Raw genomic sequence first — 17,976 nt, 5'->3', positions numbered from 1 at the left:
GCAGTTGGAGGTCCATGTTGACTGAATTTCTCCCTGTTTGCGAAGGAACCATGCTTTCTTTGCAATATCAGCATTTTCAGATATTTCAGATGCTCATTTAGATACACATTTGTTCCTCTTAATAGATTCCATTGCTTTAGGAGCCCAATCTTATGTTTCCTGTTGGTGAATCTGAGGATGATGGCCGGTGGTTGGGTGGTGTTTCTTTGTGGAAGAGGGTGGCAAGCTTCTATAAAATTGCGGTCTACAGCAATCTTCCTGGTCTCCAGAAAAGAGACTACCTGCTCTTCCACTGTTGCCTGGTCCTCGTCCATCATGTTTTCCTCAGTTACCTTTCCTTCACGATTCAATCTCACCTGTGAGGCTCCTGTCTCTCCTCTATCTCCTCCTGTCTCTCTTCCATTTCCTTCTGTCTCCCTTCCTGCCTCTCCTACTCCATCTCCTCCATCTCCTCCAGGCTCTTTATTACTTGTCATCTGACAAAAAAATATATTGATGCAAGACATGTGAACAGTGGGGCAATTTGAGATGCAACAGTCATAGATTTTGATTGTTGTAGCCTGAGGAAAATATACTGTACAATTGTGTAATTCATTAAACAACATCTGAATGTATATAGGCAAAAGAACAGCCATAATGTCAACGCAAGTTAGTCAGCTTCATCATGTTAAACATAAATAAAATAAATCAACAGAAATGTAAATGCTCCAAAATCATTATAATACAACTGTGTGCAAAATGTTGCACCTACACCCAATATCTATTACATAAATATGGCTCAGTTTTGGTGTTTTTACTGGGAGCAGTGGATCTCTATTCTCCTAAGTCTCTCCTTCACACACCATGGATGCTGAAGACTGTCACTGAAGGAGCTATAGTGCTTACACTTTATTTATTCATACTGTTTCTATCATGTCATCTTACTACAAACATTAATTTGAACTGTGTCATCACTGCATGACATCTATGATTGTTGACGGAGCATGTGAAGTGGAATTTCATGTTCTCTGGCATATAATATTGATCTAATAGCTGCCAAACTTAGCTCAGCTAGTATTAGCTCATTAGCATCTCATTATCTAGCAAAGAGTTGCCAAGGAACGCCATTCCGTTAGTCTAACATCAACTGGTGTTTGCAGAAAATACGACTTTTTTAGCATATTTACTGAACCAACCGACTCACATCTGTTTTCTTCCTTTTCATCCAGTTCATCAACGACTGTTGTTGGTGCTGGGCCTGCTGGCGTTTCATTTTTCAGCCGCGAAATCTGCACGTGTTTGTTTCTAGAATGCGAATTTGAAATGTACGCTGTGCGCGCGACATATCAGGACCATAGACAGTCACAGATCACTGGTGCGCGTTCACACTTGCCGCTCCGGTGTGGAGTGCTAACGGTGATGCACATGTATGTGTCGTTCCCTCATGAACTGCCGTGAACTGTACGGTGACGCGCACCCACAAAGTCAGTGGAGAGAGTGGCGCTGGGGAGGACCAATCACACGTTACCAAAATAACAGTAGAGCCAATCGATGAGCAATACGAGATTAGAGGCGGGTAGACACCAACGATGGTTAACCCTTTGTGTACCATATTGAGCGGACGCCACCAGCCAGTGTTTATATTGGTAGGGACAATACAGAAAATATTGGTAGGGACGTGTCCCTACCGTCCCTACCCAATCCTACGCCTATGGATGGATTGAAATGAGAGGTAACACTTGTGTGAGTTATTTAGTTTGGCGATAGTGGGAGAGTATGACTAGGCCTATAGATAAATTGGGAACGCAGGGATGCGCAAAATCATTTATCTAATGAAACCTAAATTAAGGTCAGGATAATTAACTAAGCCTCCTGCTCGACCTCACTTTTCACCACACAGCGGCTTACTCATGTTATGGAAGTTCTTTGCCTACTTTTTAGCAGCGGGGATCAAAGGTCTCTTGGGGCCCCGGACTGTCACTTCACAGCTCCCGGACTTTCCAGCTGAATGAAGCTGGCTGGCACACAGCAGTGAGGGAGCGGTTAAGTCTGCGATGTCCTGCAGGTGGCCCCAAACATCGTTTCCCTTGCGCTGCAGAGAGACTTTGGGTTTGGCACAAGAACCACAGTGATGAGTGGCTGGTAGCCTGTGGTTCCGATGAATCTGGGGTGAAGAGGTCGGTCAGCAGGTGCTGGTCCACTTCGTTATGATTACTCGCTTATAATAATGGTGAAAACAATATCGTTGGCCGTTCGATATTGTTGTCGAAGTTACTATTAACGCGTAAAAATGTTGGAAACACTGGAGATAAAAGAAAACTGGATAAGCAAAATTTACATGTTTAAAATAACTTTGATCGTGAGCACAAAAGAGTTATGCAGGAACCAAACGTAACAGAAAACAAGAGAGCAAGAGAGGGAGCCGCACCGAGCGCACTCGTATTTATCTGGCCAAAGTGGGCGGATTTGATAAGGTGGCCTCTCTAGTTGTAAAATAGGCTCATTATTTTATTTTGGAGGAAACTTAATGCTTTTCTTATATGAGGTCTTATACTTTGATATGTTAGGCGTGATGGACACATACTCTTCCCATTATGGTCAAAATTGATTCTTAATTGAGGTAGCTACGTCAAATTAACTCTTTATCCCCCACTTTTGGCCTGTGGCCTTCTCATTGTCTATTTACTTGTAGTCCAGAATCTGGAGAGTTTAGGAAGGTTGTATGCTCCTACACTAACGTTACCTTGCCAACACCTACGTCTATCATAGACATAATGAGGACGTAATGGAGAAGGGAGGAGTAGGCCTTTGGTGCGAGGTGGAGTTGCAGCAGGAGGGGGATTGGACTTTGGAGGGAGGCGGGAGTTGTGGATGTTCAAATTTTTTCTAAGTGCTGTGTGAAATGCAAGAAAGGTAAGAGTAGCTTTAAATGAATGCCTACCATACATCTGTCTCTTTCACCAGTTAATTCACACACTAGTTAATCCGGCACACCAGCGCCAAATGAAGGCCTATGGTACATTTCCTTCCTGTTAAAAAGACGGACAGTGCGTCCGTCCAATCAGTGATGATCCTTGTCAATAGCAGGTACCTACCTTTTCCAGTAGAAGTTAATGTCTAATGTGTTTTCTGCTTTGTGGTTGTGGTTTCTGTTTTGTCATTGTGTTTTCTGATTTGTTTTCGTGTTTTCTCTTTTGTTAATTTGATTTGCAGTTTGTTGTTGAGTTTTGTAATCTGTTGATATGTTTTGTGATTTGTTGTTATCTTTTGTAATTTACCGTTGTGTTTTCTTATTTTTTGTTGTGTTTTGTTCTTTGTTGTTGTGTTTTCCTATTTGTCATTGTTTTTTTTTAATTTGTTGTGTTTTCCTATTTGTCGTTGTGTTTTTTGATTTGTTATTGTGTTTTCCTATTTGTTGTTGGGATTTGCACTTTGGTAGGGGGTAGGAGCTTTTCATGGAGGTTCACCATTAGTTGATGCTGAAGTTCAGTTCCAGATTGTTAATGCTACACCAGTCGACCAGACAGGAGACCTCAGTCCTGTAGGCTGTCTCATCATTACATGAAATCAGCTCCACACTAGTTTTATCATCAGCAAACTTAGTCAACTTTACAGTGTAAAAGTCCTTGCTGTATAATGAGTGTTGCAGTGGTGAGAGGACACCCCCCCCCCCCCCCCCCCCCGAGTGGTGCCTGTGATGATGGTCAATGAGTTTGAAAATCAGTTGTTAACTTTTGCAGTCTGTGATCTGCCCAATAAGAAATCCAAGACCCAAAGAAATAAGAAGTGATATAAACCAATCTGTAAAGATTTGTTATGAAGCCCTGTGGGGAGGATTGTATTGATAGCTGTGCTATTAACAGTACCCAAGAATAGGTGGTATGAGCCTGTAGATGCTGCAAGATGGAGTGGAGACCACTAATCTATTTGCCCTGCCCCACAAACTGAATGGCTACTTGAGAGATTATGAGCATTGGTAGAAGGAACCTGAGATTTGAGATTGCTGTTAGCCAAACAACAAATAAAGAAACAACAATTTCTTCTTTTAATTGCATATGACAATGAGTAACTTAAAACTCTAAACTACACAACTGCCCTCGAGGGGGTGGAGTCACTGTGACATCATTGACGGCAATCCTAGTCATGGATGTCTCTGGGGAGGATCCCTAGATGCTGGATTTCCGTAGGTATGGCATTTAATGGAGTGGCACGGAGCTGGAACCTGGCTTGTGGCTGCAGTTGAAGGGAATTCCTTTTTCTTTCGGGATGCATTGAAGACTGTCCGCCGCCTGGTCTCTGATGTCCGGTTTGGATTGTGATGTGGAGAATGCTGTTGTGTGGAGATGGCCACACCATGAGTGTGCGGTGTTGGGATCAACATATTAGGCCTCACCAAGGGGCACCAAATATGTTGGGATCAACATATATATTTTGGGAACATAATTTTAGGTCTCACACGGCGGCACCAAATATGTAGGGATTTAATTGGCTATCGGAAATAATTAATAATTATTATTAATAATTAATTAATAATTATTAATAATAATTAATTATTATTATTATTATTATTATATTATTAATAAGAATTAATAATTATGTTAAATAATGTGACTTAATTAACATTAAATCACCTCATGGGGCACCATTCCCGTAAAGGGAAAAATGATAGCCAGTTAAAGGTATCAGTCTCATAAAATATGCTAAACTGTTAATTTGGATTTTTGATTAATAATTAAATGAATGACAACAACCAAAATTAACAGTAACGCCTGAAGGATCTCAGAGTTCTTGACACAGCAGAGGTTGACTATTCATTCAAACTTGTGCAACATTAAACAGACAGCAGGTATGATTCCAAAGAATTATATTTATTCACAAACTAGCAAAGCAAACCAAAACACACAAATTCTAACTAACAATATACAAGCTTGGTGTGTATATGTGTGTGTGTGTGTGTGTGTGTGAGAGAGAGAGAGAGAGAGAAAGAAGAGAAAGACAGAGGCAGGTGTGGTGATCAAAGCCGTTTGGTCTACAAAATAAAATGGCTGACAACAGAGGACTACAAATGGCCGAATCAAAGCTGGCTTCAGGTCGGGGGAGGTGTTTGTCTGTCCGTGTGGTCAGAACAAAGACAAAGGAAAAGAACTTTGAGATGCCTGGTTGGGTGTAGCTCTGTTGAAAGTCTATTTGTTAATGAGTCTATGTCAATGTGATTTGTGTTGCAAAACGGTCTGGATTAGTGCAGAGATTGTTTAGTTGTGTGCAAGAATCTGTCTGTGAACAGTATTAGCAAACTAAACAGCTTTGCCGAAGCCAACTAATCAATGACCTAACTGCAAACTATCACGACAATAACTCAATGACAGCATTAAATCACATACAACAAGTAAAACAGTCTTACTTAGCCTGTAAAGTTGTGATAAACTATGCCCAGTTGTTACATTACCGATCCTTGAGGGGATGGGAGAAAGAGTCACTTGGTGGTGTGCTGCTTTGTTAGCTGGCAAAAGAAGGCTGGGAAGGTGGTTCCAGCTGCAGTCTTTGTTGTGTCCTTTGTTCCAAAAGTGAAATTACGAGGAAGCTGGTCACTCAGGGTTTAGCGGAGTTAGACGCTGGGTGCTAACTCACTTAGTTCCTTGTTACTGGAAAGCTAGTTGCAAACCTTGTGTTTGCAAGAGAGTCCATTATCAATTGCCCTCCCTTTAGTCGTTTGGGGCTACGGAGCAAGGGTCTGGGCCTCTGGGCTGTTCCAGGCCCAGCCGGAAAGAGGTGTGGGCTGATCCGCAGTTCCTGAGTAAGAGTGGGTTGTCTGAAGGGAGCAGACCTTGTACAGACGCCTGTGACATCAGAGTCACATGTCATGTCAGTACGTTTACATGACACTTGAAAAAAACGAATTATTGCCTTAATCCGACTATAACTGGACAACTGAAGTGCATGTAAACGCGTTACTCCAACTAATATCGGAGTTCTCCAACTCCGATTAAGACACCCAGATAATGCAATTGGAATTCAATTTTCTCCGGCATGTATACGCCTTATTCAGAGTTAAACTAGACAATGCATGTGTGCATGCTCCACACCACCCACGCTGGTGTATGACCCCGGAACAGACAAGACATGCTATTGTTGTAGCCCTCCAACAGCATACGACGTTCTTGTCTGCCTCTCGAAATCACTATGACCATGAGGGACAGCGTGCACCTTATCTGCACAATCAGTAACGCGTACATTACGTACGAGATGAACAAAGCTGTACGATTATCCATCTTGCTGTTGTCTGAAAATGCCGGTCTGCCGCCTGACTCCAGTTGTTTATTATTAAGTGACGTAATAGGTCAACCGGAAAGGGGGCAGTATTAACCCGCTGAAACGACGCATATCGCCACCTAGTGTTGAGGAGGAGGGCACGTTCCCGTCAGTAATTCGATTTTCTCAGTTGCATGTAAACTGGGACAAGGACAGAAGTCCGATTAGATGCCAAAATTGAATTTTGAGCATAGCTCGATTAAGCTGTGCATGTAAACGTACTGACTGTAAAGGTCCTGTCCAATCAAGTTTTGGGACTTGAGTCTCACTGAGGTGTGAGGTGAGACCTCTCTTTGTTTGAAGACAAAGAGCATGCAGAGGAAAAAGCCTTCAAATGTTCTGTTTAGATTTTACCAAATGATCTCTGTGGTCCTGTGAATCCCAACAGCGGCAATGGGTCAGGTGGAGAGCATGCATGCGCCGTACTGATGACAACCACAATTCTTGGCCCTCGTGGATGGAGGAGAGGATCGACTGAGATTTTGTAGGGCAGATGGAATAGAGGAACTGGCGAGGCCTAGGTATGGGAGCTGCGGAACGCTTGCGGCTCTGCCTGGAAGTATGTCTGTAGTCTGACTGCTGTGGGAATAGAATGACTCAAGGATAATTGCTTTCGGGTGTATTTTGTCTTGATCAGAAGGATTGATCTGCAGTTCTGGATCCATGGTGAGTTGATTATTTGATACAATGAAACCGAGTGTTTGTCTTACTTTTACAATGAGGTAAACCTGTGTGAGAAATCTGTGAAAGAGAAAGCGAATGCATCAGGTGTCCTTAAATACTTTTGGGCAGAAATGGGGTGTATGCTTCAACAAAGAACTGTTATTTGACACCCATCTCCACAGGATGCCACCTCAGACCTCAGTGAGAGACTAGTCTCCAAACTTGATTGGACAGTACATGTACAGTGTCAAGTGACTCTGTAACGTCACCAGGCACACAGTAGAAAAGTTGTGCTCTCTCACACAGTCTTCCTCTTTCCTGCAGGGCTACTGACCAGATCAGACCCTTTACATCGATGTTTAGTGAGTGTGTGTTAATTTTAAAGTTCTTTGGTTAAGGTCAGTGTTTGTAGGCTATTTTTTGCATGCAGATCCTGCTCATTTCAGTGTTGATGACAGTTATCAAAAACATCTGTTGGAATGATTCTTTCTTTCTCTTTTGATTTGATAAAGGTAACAATACTGAGTGCAGCATCACTTCATATTCATCCACACAAAGCTGTATAAGTGAGTATTAGTTACTTTTCTAGCGCTGTTTAGTGTAAAACTATACAGCAGACTTTTGTTTTTACTTCTGAACTGAAGGAATACTGTATTTTCAGATAACTGCATGGAGCTCATCTGATACATGATATTTCTTTTGTTATTTTTCTCAGTAGCCTACAATATGATACAGTCCTCACTACTACAGTGTTTTTTTTCCCATCCAGCCACTGTCTGGATCACTGGAGATAGCTACGTCTGGCAGTGGGCTAAGAGAGCTACAAAGATCATACGGAAAAACCTTGGTGTTGATGATATCTACATCCACTGATTCGGCTGAGTGTTCTAAGGTGAAAGAGCCTTCTCCCCTTCTTCATCCAGTCTCTACGAGCCAGAGCAGTTCTGAATTATCATCCTCATCCACTGTGATGGGAATGACCTGGGAGATATCTCAAGTGTCAGCTTCATCACAGCAGAGGAGGGGGACCTGCACCACCTCCATGTGTAGCATCCACACATGATGATCATCTTCTCTGGCACCACCTAGAGATGCAGGTGGAAGGCAGCTGCCAATGCGGGGACGATTGACAAGGTTTGTAAACAGACTTCAGTATTACCTTTTGACTTCGGGTCTTGCTGGTCAGCAGCTACATAATGAGATAACGAGCTAAGCTAACAAGCCAGACAAAAAAAACGATACCTGCTAAATAGCATTAAATTAAAATAAAATGATAATAAAATGTCACTTACCAAAAAACTGGAGCACTGGTGTCTTGGACGGTCAGTTGGTACAATTATCTGCACAGCAAGCCATATTATTTGTCTGATATTTGTACAAAAAAACAAATCTCCAACCAGCTGGCTCCAGCACCCCAAAACATGGCAAGGAGGTCAAGTTGAGTGGCTTGCAGTGAGGCCCAGCTGACAGCCCGCCAGTCAAAGTGGCCATGCCCTTACTTATGCAGAAATTTAAGCCTTAATAACATTCAAACGTGATTGTTATTAAAAAAAATATTTATACCAGGCTGTAAACATGGTTATTTTAGCTGTAAAGTTAGGCATTTTAACATGGGAGTCTATGGGCATTTGCTCTGTTTTGGAGCCAGCCTCAAGTGGCCAGTCAATGAATTGCACTTTTTGGCACTTCCACACTGGCTTCACTCGTCAGCCCTGGAGGTTGCCGCTTGGCTGGTACTTTACACTGGTTGATATAGTAATTAAAAACACCAGTCAGGACAGAAGTCTGTCCATTTTAAGTACTGAGGACACAAGATCAGGGCCTGCAGCTTTGCTGCTTTACTGATTACACAGCAGACACCTGCCCTCAATCACAAATGGGGGACCCAGGGGGACTTCCACAGTAGCCAGACTCTTGTCGACAGGATGAGATATTATGAAAACATAAGTAGAATTCATGAAGTTCATCATGGAGCCTGGGGTTATCATTACAGTTTGCAGACCCTGCCATACACCTCTGCTGTCCCTGTCCTGGAGTTTGCTTTCCAGCTTGTCTTTGTAGTGGGCCTTAGTTTTCCAAAATTCCCCCCGAAATTCTGAAATGGTGGATCTGTAGAGCTCTTTATTGTCCCTCTTGTATGCATTATTTTTCTTTCTGCATGCATTTTAATCTAATTCCTGAACATTGTCTTGAAAGGAATGCGCACGGTTTCTGAGAGATAGCTCTGGGACATGATGGTGTTGATGTATCCCAGGGCCGTTTCTAGGGTTTGAGGACATTCTGGGCTTAGCCCAGACCTCTGTAGGGGGGTCTGGGGGAACCTCTCCAGGGATATCTTTTTTAAATAAACAAACTTTGTTTCAATGTTTTTTATGCACTCTGGACTCTTAATTTTCATTCATTCAAAGTACATGTTATAATTACTGAAAAACACCTCAAAAACTGTTGTTTATTTTCCAAATTAATTGGGACTTGAAATGTTATAAATATAAGTAGTTAATAAAAGTAGTTTTTTTAAAAATAATTATTGGTATTGATTTAAAAAAAGAATACTTCATTACTGCTATCCTTTAACATTTTTTGACAAGAATTGGAAACACAATTGAATGTATTTTTATTAACTGTGGTGGAATGTAATGAAGTACATTTTCTAAGTACAGTTCTGAGGTACTTGTAATTTACTTAAGTATTTCCATTTTATACTAGTTAGTGTGAGACACTGTTGCAGTCTTTGCTCTTTCATTATAAGTTCATTATAAGTTGCAGTCATCTTCTCCCCTGCATGATTTGATAAACAGAAACCATTCAAATATCAAAATGTTCAGCTCTTCAAAGACATGTGTGCTTGTATTCAGCTTTAGTCCAGCATTTAAATGTTTTTAAAATATATGGCTTTTTTTTTTTTATTTTTAAATTTACATTGTAAGTTCACTGAGTATGTTAGGGAACCAATGGTCACCTGTGCGATTCTCATCTGCTGCGATTTCTACGAATATTACTACTACTTCTATTAGAACTACTACTTTAGCTACCAGTACTATCACTACTACTACAACTTTTCTGCTACTAATTCCCACTGTTTTCAGTGGTATTTTCAGGGGCAGATAGGAACTTGTTACAAATAACACACAAGTAAAGAAGTAGATTTTTTTAAGGAACAAGTACCTTTTGGGTTCCTTTTTTTAAACATTATTTTTACTCTTTACTTCAGTATATTTTTGAGCCAGTAATTCACTTTTCTTTTTTTTTTTACCTTTTACTTCACTACATTGTTCACTACATTTGTTACAACTACACTGCTGTAAGTACTGCATGCCCCATCAAAAGATACTTGCCACTTGGCTTAACAACTTTTTTGGGGGAATCCCTATACTGAAGTAAGTTGCACATGCTGTGGGTGAAAATAAGTTAGCTAGCTAATATATTAATTTTTCATGTGCAATGTTAATCTTTGATGTTTTGATAAGAAATTGATGGAGAGAGAGTGGGAGATTATGCATATCTCAGTTGTATAGGCCATCATTTGACTACCTGCTCATCAAAACCTCATTTAACCTCCCATGGTTGATTGGATTAGTAAGTGCAGCTGTATCTCATTTGTTTTAAGATATTTCCTTATTTTTAACTGTTAATCTTTTACCTGGCAGAAACCAGGATCATGGCGGCTCAGTGGGTACAGCTGACAGTTTGAATTAACTAATTGTTGACAAAACTATGTCATGCTCTCTAAGTAAGATTGGTATACACATGCAGAGCTTAGACATGTTAAAATTCTTCCTCATCCTTTCAGCATTGTGAGTTTTAGTAAACACGTACGTATATGCATAAACACATACTAACATACAAAATGCATTAGAGCTAATTTTGACAGCAGCAGCAGTTGTTGCTGCAAAACAGAATGGAGAATCCGTATCATTCTGTGTTGCACAGTGGCCGTTCGTTTCAGACTCCTATTTTTGTCATTTCCACTTTTATGGTCTCAGTTTGAATAACTTTCTAAAATCTCTTTAAGCAGTGTCCACTATTGGACGTCAAGCAACAAACATAATACCCTAATCATCAGGGGTGGTTGTGACTCAGTGTGTGAATGTGTGAATGTGACTTGTCGTGTTAAAGCGTTTTTTAAGTGGTTGGAAGATGATGCTACTGGGGCATGTCACTGCTATAAGGGGGGGTGCCTGTTCTGCACTGGTGTTCAGGTGGGTGGAGCATGTCAGGTGGCAACCACATGAACATCAGAACCCAAGGTTTCCCAACAGAACATTGCATTGTTACAAGCTGATCAATGTTATTCACTTAAACTGTCAGTAGTTTAAATGTTTTGGCTGATCGATGTATGTGTGCCTCAGTATAGATGGATATACAACATGATCTATCATTAAGAATCATGTCCAATTCATTCTACAATGAATTGTCAGCACAATTTGCTGTATTTGCCTAACATCTCTCATGCTTTTGTTAGAGTAGCAGTTTCATGGAAAGCACGAAAGCAACACATTTTATGTTATATGCTGTGCTGATACACTTATACAGCAAATATCTGCCTATTTTAATGTTAAAAGAGAGCCCCTGACCTAACTGTGGCTCCCTCTTCTTCTGCTTCTTCTTCTTCACACACACACACACACACACACACACACACACACACTTGAACATGGTACTTTTTAAAAAAAAAATCATACCCTCGACCAACACACCTCAATCAACACATTCTTTTAATAAATAGTATCATAAGGAAAACCAAAAACAGACCAGATAAATTGTGTACATCTGAATGATTCATGTTTATCTTTTTAATCATTACAGAAGCAACTGAATCAATGAAGTCAGCAGCAGCACATTATACAAAGCTGAGGGGGCAGGCCAACAAGTCCAGATTACAAGGTGACTGGTTGAAGGGAGGGGTTGGGTTGGATGGGGGTTGTGAGGGGTCATAGCTGTGGCTTCCTAGTCCATGAACCCCCCATACCTCTTCTGTAACTCGCTGCCATTCTCCCAGGCCCGTTTCAACATCCCCCCACTCTTGCTGCTGTCCACCAGCCACTCAGGCCTGCCCACACGCCTCATGAACCCTCCATAGCGCTTCTTGAGCCCACGGCCTAACACTGCCTCCAGCATGTCGCCTTGTGCCACCCCTCCTTCAGCCCGACGCATGAAACCTCCGTACCTCTTAACTGCCTCACCTCTCTGACCATTACCCTCATCACTGTGCTCAGTCGCAGCATTGAGAATCTTTAGGACCTCCAGGCGAACATTTTCTTCCTCATCCTGGTTTCCAGGATCCTCTAGTACCGCCTCTGGAGAGGATGAACGGCGAGACATGAAACCACCATAGCGCTTCATGAAACCGCCATACTTCTTGGCCAGCTGGTGCTCCGGTGATATTGCATCCTCATCGTCAGCTGTCACGGTGCCTGCTGCTTCCTGTTCCTGCTGTTGACGGGGGTCAGTATTTATAAGAATGTGGTTTTCCTCCTCCAATAGGAAGTCCCGGCACAGGCGGAGCTGCTGGCTGTCCAACCCGCCCTCGCACTCGAGTGAGCATGTCTGGAAAAATTTAACTGATAATTATGACATTTCATAGTTAATCTTATCAACACAGTGTTTGCCAGGCACAGCATGCTGTCATGCTTCTATTGAAATATCAGTACCTGAATAACTAAGGTTTAATCAGGGAAGGAATTTTTTCATTTTCTACATTATGTAGGTATGTAAATGGCTCCACAGAGATTTCAGAAAACACATTTATTTGTGTTCTCTCTGAGAATGAGATGAGATGAGATGATAAATGTCAACCCTGTCTGTGTGAGTTGCATACAGAGCTGGAGTCAGGACATATTTTGTATGTAGATGGACATCAACAATCACTTTAAAGGATTTTGTTCAGTTTAATTTAAAGATGAGAACACTTAAGACTTTAAGATTTGTTTTTATTTTTCTGTTGCTGGTTCAAACTTTTAGTACAACAGTCAGCCTGTATAAGAATTGCGTAACAGGTTTATAGCTAAATAATCATTGCAACGGATCTACTGCATTATGACTTTTTCTGTGGATTTCAAAGTCATTCATTAAGTAACATAATAGAACTAAACATTTTGGCTAAGCTGACAACAAGGCTCTCAGTCACCAGTGAGGGGAGCTCACCTTTTAAAAAACTACTGATTATGTCAGTGGCTATGATGATTCAGTACAGTCAGTTCAGTATTAAATATTCAGTGTTAAATATTAATTTGAACATGTAGGGTAAATGTGTCTAATTTTGCTGTTTTAGGAGGCACTACATGTTGAGTATTTCTTATTACCCCAGTGACAACTCCAGAAAGCTGTATACAGTTGGCTGTTTGGAAAAAGTGTGGAGTTTTATTGAGGACATTTACTAAGCAAAAAGAGTCTGATGAAGAGACATCACTGAGTTCCCTTATGAGAAATGAAGGACCCGGTTTTTGAATCTTGACCCATATTAGGGACTAAAAGTCAGGCCTGTGCTGCTTCATATACTATCCTCTTTGAAATCTCCCTTTTAGAAGTGCCCCAGTTTTATGGAAGTACAACACTAAGTTCTGGAATATACCTTTAAGGCATATGAGACTGACATTGATCTTCTCATCTCACTCTTGCAAAGAAATCAAAAAAGCATATTTCCATGTTCCTTTAAGAAATTATTCAGGAATGTTAAAGCTTTGATGCATTAAACGGGAAACTGATCATCCTGTAGCGTTTAATTATAAATATAATAAATATAAACTAAATTCAGGTTCTAGCAAGAAAGAAAAGCTATTTAAAGATGACTTCTTTGGTTTTAGGAGACTGTGATGCGCTCACTATGAAATGCCTCTTTACAAATGTTTCACTTGAGACATTAATAACCTGAGAACATGAGAATGAAATGCATTTTAGGCTGTATAAAATTCATTATAATTAATTTTGAGAATGATTCTCCCATCAGCCCTTGAAGTGAATCACGGCAAAATGAAATACTTGTCAACTCTGGATTTGTTCAGATTTATCATGGTAGGAGAGTTGTCTGTGACATTAGCATTCAAATCGAGAAGAAATTCAAATTCCATCAATTTATTAATTTTTAATCATGTATTCTATGTGGCTAATTCCATCCATCACTCTTCATTTTCCCACTGTAATTGTAAATTGCTTTAAGCTTGACAGTAGTGCTTGATGAATAGTTACTGAAATTTAAATGGAGCGAGAAACACATGGAAAAGCTCTGTCATCTATATTGTGTGCGTTGCACTCCAGATTGTGCTCACAAAAGAGAGAAACAGTGAACAAGGGAGAAATTACAATCGTTAACAGATTCTTTGGGAGAACACAACAGCCTGTTTTATCGATGACATCCCTCATTTACTCTCAACAGCTTAGAAAAGACAGTTTCTCTGTTGAAACCATCTGTCCCAGCCTGTTCCTCACCCAGTGACACAGCATCCTCTTCGTCTAATGGTAGCCTCCCCGTTGTGTCCCGCATAGCCCCACCCACTCATCCCAGTCATCCTTTAACTATGTGAGTCCATATAACCCCGGTGGCAGGAATACAATCAGACTAAAGGCATGCGCTGGGCCCTGGGGGCTGCATGTTGCCAGGATAACTTGCTCCAAATCTTATATGTGTCATTGGATTTCACTTATTTGATGGCAGGGAGGAGGGATTCTTGCTGAGCTTTCAGTGCCGCTGGCTGATGAAGACAGAATTAATGAACAGGAAAATTGAATTGAGGACATACTGGCACTTTAGGGGCTGAGAGGGTGTTGGGTATCAGCACCCTCTGGAGGCCATAATGGGAAGTATACAAAAAGCAATGATGGTGAAAAGAAGGAAAAGGGACAGTAAAAACCAAATATGGGCTGATTCCAAGATTGAACATTATTTGGATTTCAATCTGTCTTTTCCCTCCTTCCGGCAGTCACAGGTTTCTCTCTGAAACATTTGTGCAAAGTGTAAAGAATTCAAACTAAATCCATATTCTGTGGGTCAGAGAATTTCAAGGCATTTCCAAAATCTTCATTATTTTTTAAAGGATGGAGGCCCTCTCCATTGTTGAAGATTATACAAATATGACTTCTCTATATGTCTAGTTTTTGTCATTGGACACTTACATCAATGTCATTTAAGACAATTACATGTATCAATTAAGCAAAGATGTTGATATTGCAGAGGTACAAAGGTGAGCATTAACCCAGTCAGACATCATATGTGAAATATAGAAATAAAGTCATGAAATTTACAGAATGTAAATGTATATGATTCACACTGATGATTCGCATTTGACACAACATCTAAATTATTTCAGATTTGAGAGAACACTTAAATGTACATAAAACAGATAAAATAGAGAAGGGGGCATGGGAAGTAAAGAGAATAAAGAAGTAAGAGGAAAGGAAAGGGAAAAAAAAAACCTTGAAGTTTTACATACTGGCTTGAAGCCTACCATCATTCCAGCCACATATGGGCTGAGGGAGGAGGGGAAGGATCAAATGGGAAAGGATGATGGGTGAGGAAGGGGAGAGAAGGAATTGAATGCAGACAGAGGGAAACATGGAGAAGGGACTAAAATAGTATATTCTTAAGTCTTTGAGACAGTAGTCTATTGTCATAAGTTATCTAATAATTGAAGACACAGAGATGAGAGTGTGAAAAGAGGAGAGGCGCCGTAATGAAAGACTGTGTGTTTTACTTAATATATTATAATAATAGACTTCAATAAGGAGCAGCCCAGTACCATTATTAGTTGGTCCCTGGATATATTATAGCTGATAAAATGAGGAGGAGAAACCAGACTGCTGTGCCTGTTCCTCACACTGCCTTAGTTTAATTCTGTAATTGACTGATGATCGAAGTGGCCAGAGGAAGACACCACACTGTCTCTGTAACCTTGCTGATTTCACCTTATCAATTATATACGTTGTCTCTGTGTTGGAAATGTTAATCATTTCATAGTAATACTGAAATACAGTGACATTACCAGGGAGGTGAAACTGGATTGCTGTCCCAGCAGACGGTACACGCACAGTGCGCACTCCTTCCCGCATTCAGTTCCAACCACCAGCGACACACAAGCACCCAACACCAACATCCACACGCAGCTGCAGTGTGCGGAGGCAGCCATAGACTGTTGACACACAAAGACAAAAACACAAACATTACAAAAAGTTCAACCTTTGTCAGACTGTTAACGTCATTTTCCAAAATGAAGTAACAGAGCCATTTAGTAATTTCAACTTACTGTTGCCACTACTATCACTACTAAGTCTGCTTCTGCCGCTGTTAGCAACCTGTTATTACGTGAAATCAATCATTAACACAGGTATGTATGTATGGACAGCATAAAGTCTATCTGCCTATGCTGGATGCTGTGGGTGATGTGAGGGCATGACTATGAGTCTCAGAAACATCAGTTGTAGTAATTGTGATAGTAACTGTAACAAATGTAGCAGTAGTAGTACTTATTACTTACTTATTAATAATTGGAGTAAAAGTAGCAGTTTCCTGTCATCACGGAGCCTTACCTCTGTTGTCTGAAATAATACTCGAGCTGTTCTATGCTTTCCTCGGCCGCGCGTGCCCTCTGGGGTACCGGCAGAATGGTAAACTGTTAAGGGGCACGAACGTGTGCACCCAATATATGTGCGCACAGCTCCCTGTGTTGTACACGGTGGGCAGAGCGGTCACGGTTCAGCCAATCAGCAAACAGACAGACACAGAGCTTGTTCTCTCTTCCCTCACTGTCCGCGCGCTGACACCGGTTTTCCGTGGCACAAGTGTAGTCCGCTACATAGACGGTCAGTGCGTCAAAAGGTCGAGAAAAACAACGCCCCTTAAACTCTTGCTGAGTCCGTTCAAAGTGCTCGATGAAGCGCTGCGGATGCTGGCTCGCGGTTTGCTAAAGTACTTTTTGTGGCTTACGTCACCGGGGATAATGGGGGGGGGGGGGGGGGGGGGTTAATAAGCGTAACGATGTCACGTTGACAGCCCCAACCCCTCCCCCGTTCTCCGTCTTTATCACTCACAGCTTTTTTTCTGTCACACGTCGGACTCCAACAAGTCATTTGTTTAGTCTATTGCTTCTCAGGAAGTCTGTGACAGAGATAATAAATGGCAGCCTACCATAGAGGTTTTGTGTGATTATATTTCATGTGTCTCTAGGCGTGTCAGTGTGTGTGTGTGTGTATGTGTGTGTGTGTGATACAATATAATTGAGACATGTTTATCCTAAACAAAAATGAATAAACACATACACGCTTTCTGGCGTCTCTGGGCCAGCATAAACAGCTCTGCAGGATTCGATTGAAAATCTTACATGCTCCAGCCACTGCTTTCCTGACTACAGCTATTCATTATGTTTTAATTATTAAGATTCTCTTTTTAAATGGCTGATCACAGATGGGAAAACCATTCATGCGCTACTGCAATCCACAGTCTGTAAAACATGCAGTAAAACCCACCTACTGTTCTGTTCAGTGTATAAATCTTATGGGAGCTTTTACATGCCTGTGACATGATTAGAATCAGAGGAAATGTGCCCTAGAGGTTGATAATAGAAATATTTTCAAACTTCATAACTGCATGGTCAGTAACCACTGGTATAAACTAGAAAGAGCATTTCCTGCAGAAAATGCGTGTGGATGCTGAATGCTGAAATGAAAGAAAATGCTGAAATGCTGGAAATGTAGAAACATCAAAAAGAGAAACCAGAAACTTCTGAAAATCCTTTACAAGCTAAATGTTTTGACATTTGAGCATCTTCTGCAGCTGCAAGTATGTAGAAGCAGTAGGCCTAAGTAATCAAAATATGCACAGGAGAAGTAGTAGTAGTAGTAGTAACCACAGGAGTAGAAGTAGCTGTAGAAGCCGCACTACTAATAGTAGTAGTAAGACCAGTAGTAGCAGTAATTCATATGTTAAAAAGTATAAAAAGTAGAAGCATAAACGTACTTAAAGAACTGAACACTTTGACATTTGAATGGTTTTTGTAGCTGAAAGTATGCAGAAGTAGTAATTAATTACAAAAACTA

At 40.9% G+C, this 17,976-nt stretch overlaps 1 protein-coding gene across 2 annotated transcripts; it reads right to left on the bottom strand.

Annotated features, from left to right (window-relative positions):
* Window positions 1–11,652: 11,652 nt before the first annotated feature.
* LOC117271593 (proenkephalin-A-like) lies at window positions 11,653–16,839 on the bottom strand. Of its 2 annotated transcripts, none has more exons than XM_078172859.1 (3): window positions 16,419–16,839; window positions 15,927–16,073; window positions 11,653–12,498 (listed from the first exon to the last, which is right to left on the bottom strand). In XM_078172859.1, exons 2-3 carry the CDS (start codon window positions 16,068–16,070, stop codon window positions 11,899–11,901), a joined length of 744 nt encoding a protein of 247 aa, XP_078028985.1. In that variant the 5' UTR covers window positions 16,071–16,073; window positions 16,419–16,839; the 3' UTR covers window positions 11,653–11,898. The 2 variants fall into 2 exon arrangements, with proteins under 2 accessions (XP_078028985.1, XP_033505765.1); XM_033649874.2 differs by having other exon boundaries at window positions 16,471–16,837.
* Window positions 16,840–17,976: the final 1,137 nt, after the last annotated feature.

The sequence above is a fragment of the Epinephelus lanceolatus genome, chromosome 12 (assembly GCF_041903045.1).
Source record: "Epinephelus lanceolatus isolate andai-2023 chromosome 12, ASM4190304v1, whole genome shotgun sequence".
Taxonomy (NCBI): domain Eukaryota; kingdom Metazoa; phylum Chordata; class Actinopteri; order Perciformes; family Serranidae; genus Epinephelus; species Epinephelus lanceolatus.
The sequence above is the reverse complement of the archived record's forward strand: the minus strand, read 5'-3'. Positions and strand labels throughout refer to the sequence as shown.

Excerpts from the sequence above, each read along its gene's own strand:
- LOC117271593 (XM_078172859.1), bottom strand. The coding sequence starts at position 16,070 with ATGGCTGCCTCCGCACACTGCAGCTGCGTGTGGATGTTGGTGTTGGGT. Across the intron at positions 12,499-15,926 it reads AATCCAGTTTCACCTCCCTG|ACATGCTCACTCGAGTGCGA; the intron begins GTAATGTCACTG and ends AAATTTTTCCAG.